The sequence below is a fragment of the Bubalus bubalis genome, chromosome 7, assembly GCF_019923935.1.
Source record: "Bubalus bubalis isolate 160015118507 breed Murrah chromosome 7, NDDB_SH_1, whole genome shotgun sequence".
Classification (NCBI taxonomy): Eukaryota; Metazoa; Chordata; class Mammalia; order Artiodactyla; family Bovidae; genus Bubalus; species Bubalus bubalis.
In genome coordinates, this window is record NC_059163.1 from 16,468,233 (window position 1) to 16,483,284 (window position 15,052).

Below are 15,052 nucleotides of genomic sequence, written 5' to 3' on the forward strand. Positions count from 1 at the left end.
ATTCTTGTGGTGTTGTAATATTTCTTTTACAGTATCTGACGATTCTCACTTGTGATGTTTGCTTTCCTCATGATATTTATAGAAAATATATGAATCATCTTTTAGTGTTTTTTTTTTTTTTCTCTATCATTTTCGGTACCTCATAACTTCCAGTGGTGTGTTAGTAAATGTTTAATTATAAGCTCTCTGAGAAAAAGTGCTCAGGTTTGTAGCATATCCCCAGCATAGCCAATTTTAAACAACTGAAGAAGTATCATTGAGCATGGAGGTGGGAAGAGATGTGCACACTCAGATTTTGTAAGCTTATTAACTTCAACATCACTGGCAGTTTTCCTTTTTTACTATAAGTTCAGCTGTCTGTTAATTTTTTGTTATATTTTACCCAGCACATGTAGAGCTTTGTGATATGAGTTTCCGTTAGCTAACTTTACCAGGTTTCCAGGACTGGAAGCAATGCTCTATGTCCAAAATTCAGAAGGCTCAACAATGTTTGTACATGTTATAATTCTTGAGTTGGTGAATTTCACCACTTCTACATCTTTTATTTGATATGTTCAATCTCTTAATACTCCACTCCATTTCTTATTCATTTGCCTCTTTCCCCCATCTCTGGTTGCAAAACAGTCAGACACGACTTAGCGACTAAACAACAACAAAATACAACCACCCATCGCTTACATTTTGGTCTCTATTGCTTTACTTCTGCTAAATAAGCTTATCAGAGGACTTCTGTGGAAGGAATCATCTTGTTATATAAATAATATTTTAAGAGATACTTAGCTTTTAGAGGCGGAGAAGGCAATGGCACCCCACTCCAGTACTCTTGCCTGGAAAATCCCATGGATGGAGGAGCCTGGTAGGCTGCAATCCATGGGGTTGCTAAGAGTCAGATATGACTGAGTGACTTCACTTTCACTTTTCACTTTCATGCATTGGAGAAGGAAATGGCAACCCACTCCAGTGTTCTTGCCTGGAGAATCCCAGGGACGGGGGAGCCTGGTGGGCTGCCGTCGATGGTGTCACACAGAGTCGAACACGACTGAAGTGACTTAGCAGCAGCAGCAGCAGCTTTTAGAGGTAGACAAGCACTGATTCCTTGAAAGGAGATAGCATATGTCCTGAAGTTAATTATGTTCTCCTAGATGTTTGTGGGAAGAGTGCTCTCATCAGAGGCAATCATTTTTGTAAATGGTGAGATGGTAAATATTTTAGACTTTGCAGGCCATATATTCCCTCCTACAATTACTCAGCTCTGCCACAATAGTGTAAAAGCAGCCTTAGATAATATGTAAATGAATCAATGGGCTGTGTTCCAATAAAACTTTATTTACAAGCAGGTAGTGAGTTGAGTCCCAGGGACGGGGGAGCCTGGTGGGCTGCTGTCTATGGGGTCGCACAGAGTTGGACATGACTGAAGCGACTTAGCAGCAGCAGCAGTGAGTTGAATTTGGTCCATGGACTACAGCTTGCTGAGTCCTGCTCTAAATGATAGTCCATGGATGTAAAGACTTAATAATATTTTAAAGTGAACATATAAACAGTTGTTAATAGAAAATTAAATTTAATTTCATTTTCTATATCAGCACTTGGAAAGATAATTACTAGTTTTAAGATATAATTACTTTTTTTCTGCACATAGTTGGGAGAATTGTTTTGGGCATAGAAGAGGCAGTGTTTTTTGTAATTAACAGTTACTTTGTATTTAAATATTGTATATATGCTTGCAGGCTGTTAGTCATTTATAATAAATGTGACATGTATGAAATACAAAAATTATTTACAATGAGTTTGTTGTGTACCAACTCACCTTGGCAACTGCTGGACCTTAGGCTATTTTTGGAATCAGTAGTTCATTTGGTCTTCCCCTCTATATATTGCATTTCAGTGACAAACCATGGGAGCCTGGAGCTGCCCAGAACAATTTGATTTTTTCATCTGCAAAGATTCTCAAGCTTCCTGTGGTTTAGCTGGCACATCTCACATACAAAAGAATTTAAGTATTGGTCTAAGCTATTAAAACACATCATAGTTACATTCTTTTATAGCAACTGCTGTGCACCAGTTTAGCCTAATGAATTCTCAAGTGTATCTCATTCATGCAATTTGGCCTACTGTTCTGCTCAGAGTAGCCATTAACTCCTATAGGCATGTAATGAGGAGGAACTCAGTAGAGTACATGGCAAGAAATGAACATATGGGGGTTTTCCCAAAAGAACAACCAGTAATTGAAAGCACTAAACTCCCCCAGTTACCATCCCCTCCCTTTTCAAGCTATTCATAGATTCCAAGATGCTCTCACTAATTCCACTGCAGACTAATGTCAGGATAATGCCCTGGCCATTTATGCTGTTTCTATGTAATGGTGCCAGATGTTCTCTACCATGCTATCAGGAAATATAATTACCAGACTAGCTTTCTGTAATTCACTAGAATTATCATACTGAGTGTCCTTTTTCCCTTAATGTCCCTTTGTAGCCCAAGAAGCTTCTGCCTTGATTTAGTGACTTGGTCATAGATGCAATTAATACATTTGGAATCTTTATAATGCAAACCAGGAAAGGTCAAGATGCTTGCTTTCCATAGAAAGATTATTCATTCATTAAAAATTAAAATACATTGTTCATTTCAGGTGGGTGGGCTGGATGTTATTATTTCCCACATGTCCAGTTCAGCAGTACAGAACAAAAACATTCCTGCTTGGTAAGATTTCTGAGGCTGTCTTTGCTAGGCTCTTTCGTACTTTCACTACTGCAGACTCCTCATTACTAATTTGTTTGCATCAAATTTATTGAAAATTCACAGGTCTCAATATGAGAAGATAGTGATAATACTTAGATTTGTGGTAGAGAAGGAAAGAAGCTTTTTTCCTTTGATTCTTTTTTTATTCAATAAACATTTATTTGACATTAGCTATACACTAAGAGTAGTGCTCTGTCCTGGTGTTGTGAGCATGAATAAAACAGAATCATTTTCCCCAAAGGTCATAATATAGTATGGAGCAAACATATGAACAGTTACAGTATTATAAGATACTCATAATAAAAGTATGAACAAAGTGCTGTGAGAAGAAGGAAAAGACTGAGAGTGGCTGGGAGAACATTTCCCCATTTAATGCACTCTACGGGAAGGTCCCCTGGAGGAGGAAATGGCAACTCGCTCCAGTATTCGTGTCTGGAAAATCCCATGGACAGAGGAGCCTGTCAGGCTACAGTCCATAACGTCACAGAGTGGACATGGCCGAGTGACTGAGCACACACGCACACACGAGGTAGTGAAACAGCAAGGGAACAACCCCCTTTTTTTTTTTTTGAAGTAGAACATTTTTAAAGTCTTTATTGAATTTGTTACAGTATTACTTCTGTTTTATGTTTTGGGTTTTTGGCCTCAAGGCATGTGGGATCTTATCTCCCTGACCAAGGATCGAACCCATACCCACTGCATTGGAAAGCGAAGTCTTAACCACTGGACCACCAGGAAAGTCATGGAAAATCATGTTTTAAATGTGGAAAATGAGCATTTGGAAAATGGAAATGAAATAAAAATGTCATTTATAATAACATGAAAATATAAGAATATAAGTGCTTAAGAATAAACTTAGAGGTGTGAAAGGACTACACCTAGAATATATGATTAAATATAAAATACTTTTCTTTGTAAATTCTAAATTTCTTTAAAATAGAATGACTTAAGCAAAGGAAAAATAATAGCAATGTGCTATAGGGTTTATAAAATATGTATAAATAAAACATATGATAACAATACCTTAAAGGATTAGAGGTGAAAATTGAAGCATACTATTGTAAGTTTTTAAAACTACATGTGTGGAGTAGAATAATATTATTTGAATCTAATTTACTAAAAATTAAAAATGAAGATTGCAAACTCTAGAACAACACTCATTGAAAAAAGAAAAAGAAGTATAAATAATAACTTATTATGTAAAATAAAATGGGAAACAAAACAATGCTCAATTCTTACAGGAAGGCTCTTCCAGAAAATTGGGATAAAAGAATAAATACAACACTAATGGCGTCCCAGGTGGCGCTAGTGGTAAAGAACCCGCCTGCCAATGCGGGAGACATAAAAGATGTGGTTTTCATCCCCCGGGAAGAGTCCCCTGGAGGAGGGCATTACTACCCAGTCCAGTATTCTTACCTGGAGAATTTCATGGACAGAGGAGACTGACAGGCTACAGTCTATAGACTCTCAGAGTTGAAACAGACTGAAACGACTTAGCACACACACATTCAAAACTAAAGTTCATAATTTAAATGAAAATGGATATGTGGATCTGTTAAAAGGCAGAGATTATCAGCAAGTCATCACTTCTATTCAACGTTTCAAAGGCAGGACAATTAGCTGAAAAAAAAAAAAAAAGGCATACTGGAAAGGAAAAAGCAAAAACTGTCTTCACTGAAGACATTTTTGTGTATGAAGAAACTCCTAAACTATCAGCAAAATATTTACTAGATTTAGGTGACTCAGACAGGAAAGAATTCACCTGCAGTGCAGAAGACCTGAGTTCAATCTGTTGATCAAGATGATCCCCTGGAGAAGGGAATGGCATCCCACTCCAGTATTCTTGCCTGGAGAATCCATGGACAGAGGAGCCTGGTGGGCTACAGTGTGTGGGGTACCGAAGAGTTGGACACGACTGAGTGACTAACACACACATAATAAGTGAATTTAGCAAGCTTCTAAATATAAGGTCACTTACAAAAATTGACTTTATTTTTAGAAATGAGTGTTTAGGAAGTGAAAATGAAAATGTCATTTATAATTGCATCAAAAATATAAATGTTTAAGAGTAAACTTAAAAAATATATAAGGTATACTTATATACTGTAAACTGCAAAACATTACCAAGATAAATTAGAGAGTACTCAAGTAAATGGACTGGAGGAGGCAATGGCACCCCACTCCAGTACTCTTGCCTGGAAAATCCCATGGATGCAGGAGCCTGGTAGGCTGCAGTCCATGGGGTCGCTAAGAGTCGGACACGACTGAGCGACTTCACTTTCACTTTTCACTTTCATGCATTGGAGAAGGAAATGGCAACCCACTCCAGTGTTCTTGCCTGGAGAATCCCAGGGACGGGGGAGCCTGGTGGGCTGCCGTCTGTGGGGTCGCACAGAGTCGGACACAACTGAAGCGACTTAACAGCAGCAGCAGCAGCAAGTAAATGGACAAATATACTATGATTGTGGTGGATAGAACACTCAACATTAAGATATCTGTTCTTCCCAATGCAATCCAAAACAACATTTTAGAAGTTTTTCTTTTTTAATTTATTAATATTTTGAAACACTAGGCTGATTTTAAAATTAATGTGGAAATGCAGAGACCTCGACTAGTCTCCCAAATAAAAACAAAAATTTGAAGTATTTACCTAATTTTAAGACTATGATAAATCTACAGTAATCAAGACAGGATGGTGTTGGGTTAAAGATAGACAACAGATAAATGGAATAGAATGGAGTGCTGAAATAGACTTACACTGGTGCAGTCAATTGAACGAAGACAGCAGGCAACTCAATATGGAAAGGAAAGTCTTTTCAAAAAGAATGTTTGAGCCGCTGGGTATCAGTAAGGAAATAAAAGTGAATCTCAACATATACATCATGGCATGAATTGAAATTTATTGGAGAGGTATCACAGACCTAAAAATAAAAATAACAACGTCAAGCTTCATGAAGAAAATGTGCAGGAAAATCCTAATGAACTTGGGGTGGTCAAATAGCCCTAACAAAACCAAGAAAACACTAATAATTAAAGGAAAATAAATTGTAAAATAAGTTTCATAAAATTATTATTCACTGAAAATCAACATTAGTAACCTGAATATGTAAGCTACAGACTGAAAGAAAATATTCATAATACATGTAAGTAATAGTAAACTTTTACCCGAAATAGAGAATTTCTAAAATTTCTATAAAAAGACAACCCCCTTCCCCTATCTACAGTCTCACCAAATGGACAAAGTACTTGAAAAGGCACTTCACCAAATAAGATAAATAAATGGCCAATAAACACATGGAAAAGTTGTTAACACTATTAGTCATCAGGGAAGTAAAAAATAAAACTATAATGAAATATTACTAAATACTCACTAAAATTTAGAAAACTGATAACTCCAATTGTTGGCAAGGATGTGAAGCAACTGAATTTTTATGCATTGCTACAGTGGGTAGCCAATGTGTCTAACAGTTTTTAATAAGTTAAATATATCCTTATCCAATGACCCAACAATTCCCTCTTTAGATATTTTCCCCAAAGAAATGAAAACATATTTGTGCAAAAATACATGTACATAAATGTTCATGCAACATTATTGATATCCAAAAAATAGAAACACCTCTAGTGTCTAAAAGCAGAATAGATACATTAACTGATACATTTTACTCAGCAATAAATAGAACTATTATTGATATTTATGCCAACATAGATACATTTAAAAGCATTTTGCTGAACAAAAGAAGCCCAATCAAAGAAAAAAAAAACTACATACTGTAGGATTTCTTTTCATTTGTTTAACATGTTTATGATATTGTGTCACCTGGATGTTTGTTTCTTTGAACAACCATTTCTTTGCTTTGTACTCAATGAATGTACCATAGTTTATTTATTCATCGGTCTTTCTATGATTATTTGTTTTTTCCTAGTATTAGTTTTTTTTTTGTTTGTTTAGCACAATATAATTTATTTATTTATTTTTCCTTTTTTTTGAGATTGTTATTAAGACTTTTATTTTTTTTAATTTTATTTTATTTTTAAACTTTACAATATTGTATTAGTTTTGCCACATATCAAAATGAATCCGCCACAGGTATACATGTGTTCCCCATCCTGAACCCTCCTCCCTCCTCCCTCCCCATACCATCCCTCTGGGTCATCCCAGTGCACCAGCCCCAAGCATCCAGTATCATGCATCGAACCTGGACTGGCGACTCGTTTCATACATGATATTATACATGCTTATATTATTTATTTTACCATTACAAAAGTATTCTCATGAACTGCCTTTTATATGTATCCTGGTAGCAAAACACAAGAGTGTCTCTGGAAATATGTGTAGAAATAGAATTGCTGGGTGGTAGCAGAAGGCAATGGCACCCCACTCCAGTACTCTTGCCTGGAAAATCCCATGGATGGAGGAGCCTGGTAGGCTGCAGTCCATGGGGTCGCTAAGAGTTGGACATGACTGAGCGACTTCACTTTCACTTTTCCCTTTCATGCATTGGAGAAGGAAATGGCAACCCACTCCAGTGTTCTTGCCTGGAGAATCCCAGGGACGAGGGAGCCTGGTGGGCTGCCGTCTGTGGGGTCGCACAGAGTCGGACACGACTGAAGCGACTTAGCAGCAGCAGCAGCAGCAGCAGGGTATGTAAGTTTATTTCATAGTGCTATTTTGCCCCTAAATTTGGTTATTCCAACTGCCAGTAGTGTATAACTATCAGCAGTGTATAAACATCCCCATCTGAGCAACTGCTTTGTAAAAACTGAACATTATCCTACTTTTCAGTTTTTATCAATTTGATAGGTATAAAATAGTATCTCAGTGTGGCTTAAAATTACACATATATTTATGAAAGCTTTTATATTTCTTTTTCTATGAAATGTAATCCATGTTTTATTGTCCATTCTTCTTGTGGATTCTCTGCCTTTTTATTCTCGTATTTTAGGAGCTCTTTATAGATTCTGGATGAATCTTCCTCTGGTTATGTGTCTGTCAAATATCTTTTCTGAATTTACGGCCTACTTTTTTTTAACCCTGTCACATTTTTTCATAAACAGAAATGATTCATTTTAAGTAGTCTGTTTTGTCAACAGTTTCCTTTATAAGGTAGCAACTTACATATTTTTTTAAAATTTTATTTCAATTGGAGGATAATTACTTTACAGTAGTGTGATGGTTTCTGCCATACATCAACATGAATCAGCCACAGGTATACATACATGCCCTCCCTCTTGAACTTCCCTCCCAACTCCCACCAGCAACTTGCATATTATTTATGATGTATTTTTCAGACATTCAACTACATTTCCTTCCATATTATGTAAAGTTTGGACTTTCTTAAACAATTTTATCCATCTGGAATTGTGTTTTGTATACAATGTGAGGTAGAGATTGTCAAGAACTTTTAACAGTCTAAGATGTTTCTCTGCCTGCAAGCTAACAAGCCTGCCAGAGGATGCTGGGGCAGAAGAAACGCAGTTCCCGAGTCAGGTGAAAAGTTCTTTACTACTCACATTAACAGCAGGAGCTACAGTGTCAGAATTCATGCCAGTTTCTCAAACCCAGTTCCCATAGGGTGACTCAAGGAAGGTCAGATGACTACCGCTCAAACAGTGAGTTGTGTTACAAAAGAGGGTTACCCAAATCTCTTGTAGTGGGCGGTTAGCATGCCTTACCTTTAACCTAGAGGGGCACCTTGTCTATATTATACTGGATAATAGATAGTAATAAAACCTGCCTTATACTCCAGAGAGTGGCATCTTTCCCTTCCAAGGCTGTTTTTTCTTATAACTATCCTTGAGAACATAGTCTGGAATAAAGGCAGCCAGCGCCTCTGCCTGTAAGACTTGCACAAATACGAGAAGCAACTGTCTCTTAGCAAAGGGTGTACGTCCTTTCTCCCCTTGCCCCAATATTCATGACTAATTGTCTCTGCATGGTTTAATGCACAGTTTCATCTTTCCCCAGGTATCTTTAATGTAATCAGGTTTAAACATCTACATTAACATAACATTATCTGTTTGATTCCATGTATGTAAGCATCTGCTTCTGGGCTCTCTGATCTATTAATCAGGCTTCTCTGATAGCTCAGCTGGTAAAGAATCTGCCTGCAATGCAGGAGACCCGGGTTCGATTCCTGGGTTAGGAAGATCCTCTGGAGAAGGGTTAGGCTTACCCACTCCACTATTCTTGGGCTTCCCTGGTTGGCTCAGCTGACAAAGAATCCGCCCACAATATAGGTGACCCCTGTTTCATTCCTGGTTTTGGGAAGATCCCCTGGAGAAGGGAACAACTACCCACTCCAGTAATCTGGCCTGGAGAATTCCATGGACTGTATAGTCCATGGGATTCCAAAGAGTCGGATAAGACTGAGACTTTCACTTCCACTTTCACTTTCTTTCCCTGCTGACTCAAATGTTAAAGAATCTGCCTGCAGTGCAGGAGGCCCCAGTTTGATCTCTGGGTCGGGTAAATCCCCCGGAGAAGAGAATGGCTACCCACTCCGGTATTCTTGCCTGGAGAACCCCATGGACAGAGGAGCCTGGTGGGCTACAGTCCATGGAGCCACAAAGAGTCAGACATGAATGAGCAACTCTCTCAGCATCAATAATACCATGTAGCTTTACATACTACAGCTTTATATTAAATCTTATTGTCTGGTGGAGCAATTCTCTCCCAACTCCCTCAAATATCCACCTTGTTCTTCAGAAATGTCTTATATATTCTACTCCTGCCATTCTTCTTTGTATTTAAAAAATCTACACACATTCCAATGTAAAAAATATATATGTGTGTATATGTTTGCAATTCTGAACTTCTGGAATTATTTTGCTTGTTCCAGAGTTTTGTTTGAAACTTCTTGTAGTAAATGTTATGCAGGTGTTTCTGGTGTGACTACCCATCACAGATCAGCTCCAAGCTTCGGCTTCTTGCCTGCTGCCCTTTAAAAGCTAAGGTTCTGATCTTCAGACATCAGCAGATGGTCTGCGCACAAGTGATAGGTTCAGCTCATTTACTTCTCCGCATGGATCCTTTCACTTTGTTTTCGGTCTCGCAGAATTCTTCTTACCTTTTTTTCTTTTTGAGCAGCTCAGCTATGCATTTTAAAAATATTTTGTCTCTTTCATCTAACCTTTTTAACAATTTTGCACTGAAAGTGGTTTTCAGGATATCTTGCCATTCATATTGCCTGAAACAGAAGTCTTTGTCAATAGTGGTTTTAAAATTGTTTAATCACAGAATTGTATCTTTTGCATAATAAATATTCAATAAAGTGTGTTTAATTGAACTGAATAAGATTTCAGTTGGATTTTTCTGATGCTGCCTCATCATTTCCAAATAACCAATACCTAATTTGGCACTTCCACCATTAGATTATTATCCTCCCCTTAAAACTTTAGGAGTTTTAAGAAACATACAGAAAATAATATACTTGATATCTTTTCTTACCACCACGATTAAACACATGTTAATATAGTATCTTTTTTACTCTATGGTTATATGGTTAGATAACAAAGCAATTTATATTATTTTATATACTTCAAAATTTTACACTAATAATGATATTGATACTTTTTTGAAAGATACTTTTTCCGCATTCGGCATCATGTTTGAAATGTTTATCTATGCTGATAGCCTAAGCTCTGATTCAATTATTCCAAGTCCTGTCTGTACTTTTATTATAAATTAAATTTTATTTGAGTGTGTGCTCAGTTGCTTCAGTCCCGTCTGACTCTTTGCGACCATATGGACTATCGCCCACTAGGTTCTCCTGTCCATGGGCTTATCTAGGCAAAAAAACTGGAGTGGGTTGTCTTTTCCTTCTCCAGGGGATCTTCCAGACCCAGAAACTGAACCAGAGTCTCCTGCCTCTTCTGCATTGCAGGCGGATGCTCTACTGCTGAACCACTGGGGAAGCCCTTAATTCTACAATAAATATTCTTATATATATCTTCTTGAACATATATTTGATATTTTTAAGAATTAGATGCCTAGAACTGAAAGTGCTCTGTGATAAGATGTACTTAACTTTGACCCCATGGACTATAGCCTACCAGGCTCCTCTGTCCATGGGATTCTCCAGCTGAGAATGCTGGAGCGGGTGGCCATTCATTTCTCCAGGGGAATCTTCCTGACCCAAGGTTCTAACCTGGGTCTCCTGCATTGCAGGCAGATTCTTTACCATCTGAGTCAACAGGAAAGCCCAGAACTGAAAGTGCTCTGTGATAGGATGTAATTAACTTTAACATATGAGGTATATTCAATTTCTTATATCTAGTCTTCATGATTGTGATGACATCCATCAGGATAGATGATAAGACCTTTTTTACCTTATTTCATTTAATATTTGCAATTTGTGAAAAGTACCTAGCACTGGTCTGAAAAGGATTATGCCAAATATATGTTGTGTATGACACCTTGTGTATAATTCAAATTATACTAAAGTTTGTAACTATTAAATAATGAATGATTAGGTGAGTTAGCAATTCATGCCCCCCTTTTTTCCTGTAGGTATTTATGAGCCTCCATTTATTGTACTACTGCAGTGAACCAACCTTGGATGTGAAAATTGCCTTTTGTCAGGTGTGTGTTCCTTACAGGTAAAACAAGGTACAGTATATTCCCTTGTATTTCCATTTTGCCATTTCATCTTGCACGTTTCACACTAAAGTTAGTGTTTATATAGAATTAAAAGTAGCCTAGGGAGTAGAATTGGATGCCTAGATTTTTTTTCCCCCAGTCCATTTATCTTAGAATAGGAATGAAGAAAATTTTTTTTAATATTGCAAATATTGTACTTAATCACAGTATAAAGTGATTTCTTACTATATTTAACAGCATTAATATGTCTTTTTCAAATCCTTAAAATGTGGTTTAAATAATCAAAATAGCTGAAATAGATGATATTATTTTTGATGCAAGGACTGATGAGCCCCAAGCACAGAGTCTCCAGGACTCAGATGTAAGTGTGTAGGTAGTGCTTGGTTTGGCTTCCCTGGTGGCACTAGTGGTAAAGAATCCACCTGCCAGTGCAGACTACGCAGGAGGCGGGGTTTTGGTTCCTGAGTTGGGAAGATCCCCTGGAGAAGGGACTGGCAACCCACTCCAGTATTCTTGCCTGGAGAATTCCATGGAAAGAGGAGCCTCGTGGGCTACAATCCATGAGGCTGCAAAGAGTCAGACACAACTGAGCATGCACACGCAGCCCTTAGTTCGTTTTTCAATGCCCTGTTCTAGCCAGTAGTTGGGAAAAAGTAAGACTAGCAGCAATAGTGACAAATAAAGGTATCTCTAACCTACTAGTGACAATAGCGTACATGGACAACAGAAGGTCTGCACTCTTGTATTCATACAAATGATATTCTTAAGAAAAAGTCTACTTGAGGTACACATACCTACTCTAAGTATGTTTAGGTCATTCTGACTTAAGACTGTGGTCATTGTATCATTAACAGAGCTCAGTTTTACACTAAGAATTGTTATGTGGCTGGTAAATTTTATAGTAGCTCTAATCGTACTCCAAACAGCACTTCCATTTTTTATGTAATGATTTTTGCTGTATTTTCTCATCAAGATGGGTTATATACACAGAATGACATATGTCCCTTGAAATGAGGTTTAAAAAATAACTCAAAATAATATTATTTTAATACAATATTTTCTAATTCTAGAAGTAACATGCTTATTATAGAAAATATAGAAAAGTACAAAGAAAACAAAACACTGGTAAATCTACTCTCTACGCTGAGCGTAGTTAGAATTTCTATGGAAAAATAAAATGTATTATGGTCTATGAATAGGATTTACTGATCTATTTTATCTTCCTGGCCTCTAAATTGTTGTTGTGCCAAAAATTTCCAGGCTTTCAGATGATTTCTCTAATAAGAACTCTGGATCTGGAGTGAAGTAGGTCAGAAAGAGAAAAACCAATACAGTGTATTAACATACATATATATATATATATATACACACATATACATATATATATATATATATATATATGGAATTTAGAGAGACAGTAATGACGATTGTATATGCAAGGCAGCAAAAGAGGTACAGATGTAAAGAACAGACTTTTGGAATATGTGGGAGAAGATGAGGGTGGGATGATTTGAGAGAATAGCATTGAAACATGTATATTACCATATGTAAAATAGATGACCAGTTCAAGTTCGATGCATGAAGCAGAGCACTCAGAGCTAGTGCTCTGGGACAACGATGAGGTGGGGAGGGAGGTGGGAGAGGGGCTCAGGATGGGGGGACACATGTGCACCCATGACTGATTCATGTCAATGTATGGCAAAAACCACCACAATATTGTAAAGTAATTATCCTCTTTTAATTAAAATTAAAAAAAAAGAAAACAAAGCTCTGAATCTGAACAGCCTGGGTTAGAAATTCTAAATCTGCCACTTAGCCATTTACTTGTGAGCTTGGGCAAGTTAGTTAACCTTACTGTGCTTCCGTTAATTAGTAAAAAGGGAAAAGGTAATAGGTTTATAAGAAACAAGTGAGTTCATACTTGCAGAGCACTGAGAATATGTTTTTGTTAAGTAGTTAACTAAATCTTCACTAAATTCATGCTCTCTCTTGTGGGGCTCTCATTTGAACTCTAGTGTTTTAAATATTATCGATACCGTGAATACTCCCCATTTATACCTCTAGCAAGGCTTTCCCTGAAACTTGGCTCATATACCCAATTGCTTGTTCTACATCTCAGCTCAAATGTCTAATAGGTGTAGCAAATGACACATATAGCAAACCAAATCCTTGATCTTTCCTTCAAAATTGCTCTGCTCTAATTCAGTAAATGCTAACCCCTCTTTCCAGTTGCTTAGAACAAAATCTTCAGAATAAGCTTTTGGACAACACTTTGCATCCAATCTGTCAGCAAATTCTGTTGGCTCCCCTTTAAAAGTATATCTAGAATCTTACCAATTTCTCCATTACCACTCTGATCCATTCTGATGGTAAGACTAGAGATGTCTTCAAGAAAATTAGAGATACCAAGGGAACATTTCATGCAAAGATGGGCTCGATAAAGGACAGGAATGGTATGGACCTAACAGAAGCAGAAGATATTAAGAAGACGTGGCAAGAATACACAGAAGAACTGTATAAAAAAGATCTTCACGACCCAGATAATCATGATGGTGTGATCACTGACCTAGAGCCAGACATCCTGGAATGTGAAGTCAAGTGGGCGTTAGGAAGCTTCACTACGAACAAAGCTAGTGGAGGTGATGGAATTCCAGTTGAGCTATTTCAAATCCTGAAAGATGATGCTGTCAAAGTGCTGCACTCAATATGCCAGCAAATTTGGAAAACTCAGCAGTGGCCACAGGGCTGGAAAAGGTCAGTTTTCATTCCAATCCCAAAGAAAGGCAATGCCAAAGAATGCTCAAACGACCGCACAATTGCACTCATCTCACATGCTAGTAAAGTAATGCTTAAAATTCTCCAAGCCAGGCTTCAGCAATATATGAACCGTGAACTTCCTGATGTTCAAGCTGGTTTTAGAAAAGGCAGAAGAACCAGAGATCAAATTGCCAACATCCGCTGGATCATCAAAAAAGAGAATTCCAGAAAAACATCTATTTCTGCTTTATTGACTATGCCAAAGCCTTTGACTGTGTGAATCACAATAAACTGTGGAAAATTCTGAAAGAGATGGGAATACCAGACCACCTGACCTGCCTCTTGAGAAACCTGTATGCAGGTCAGGAAGCAACAGTTAGAACTGGACATGGAACAACAGACTGGTTCCAAAGAGGAAAAGGAAAACATCAAGGCTTTATATTGTCACCCTGCTTATTTAACTTCTATGCAGAATACATCATGAGAAACGCTGGGCTAGACAAAGCACAAGCTGGAATCAAGATTGCCGGGAGAAAGATCAATAACCTCAGATATGCAGATGACACCACCCTTATGGCAGAAAATGAAGAATTAAAGAGCCTCTTGATGAAAGTGAAAGAGGAGAGTGAAAAAGTTGGTTTAAAGCTCAACATTCAGAAAACTAAGATCATGACATCTGGTCCCATCACTTCATGGCAAATAGATGGATAAACAGTGGAAACAGTGGCTGACTTTATTTTGGGGGGCTCCAAAATCACTGCAGATGGTGATTTCAGCCATGAGATTAAAAGATGCCTACTCCTTGGAAGGAAAGTTATGACCAACATAGCCAGCATATTAAAAAGCAGAGACATTACTTTGCCAACAAAGGTCCATCTAGTCAAGGTTATGGTTTTTCCAGTAGTCTTGTATGGGTGTGAGAGTTGGACTATAAAGAAAGCTGAGTGCCAAAGAATT

General features: G+C 37.5%; 1 protein-coding gene across 13 annotated transcripts in view; it reads left to right on the top strand.

Moving 5' to 3' along the window:
* MAPK10 (mitogen-activated protein kinase 10) overlaps positions 1-15,052 on the top strand; it is a 626,159-nt gene that overhangs the window by 425,239 nt on the left and 185,868 nt on the right. For 11 of the 13 annotated variants that reach the window (XM_025289763.3, XM_025289759.3, XM_044945682.2 and 8 more), the window contains one exon: positions 11,249-11,320. The exons of 1 other annotated variant lie outside the window; for it this stretch is intronic. In XM_025289763.3, the coding sequence (XP_025145548.1) occupies positions 11,255-11,320 (66 nt within the window). In that variant the 5' untranslated portion in view covers positions 11,249-11,254. Of the gene's footprint in view, positions 1-11,248; positions 11,348-15,052 lie in introns of all 13 variants that reach the window. One more of the 13 variants, XM_025289769.3, reaches the window with a different exon arrangement.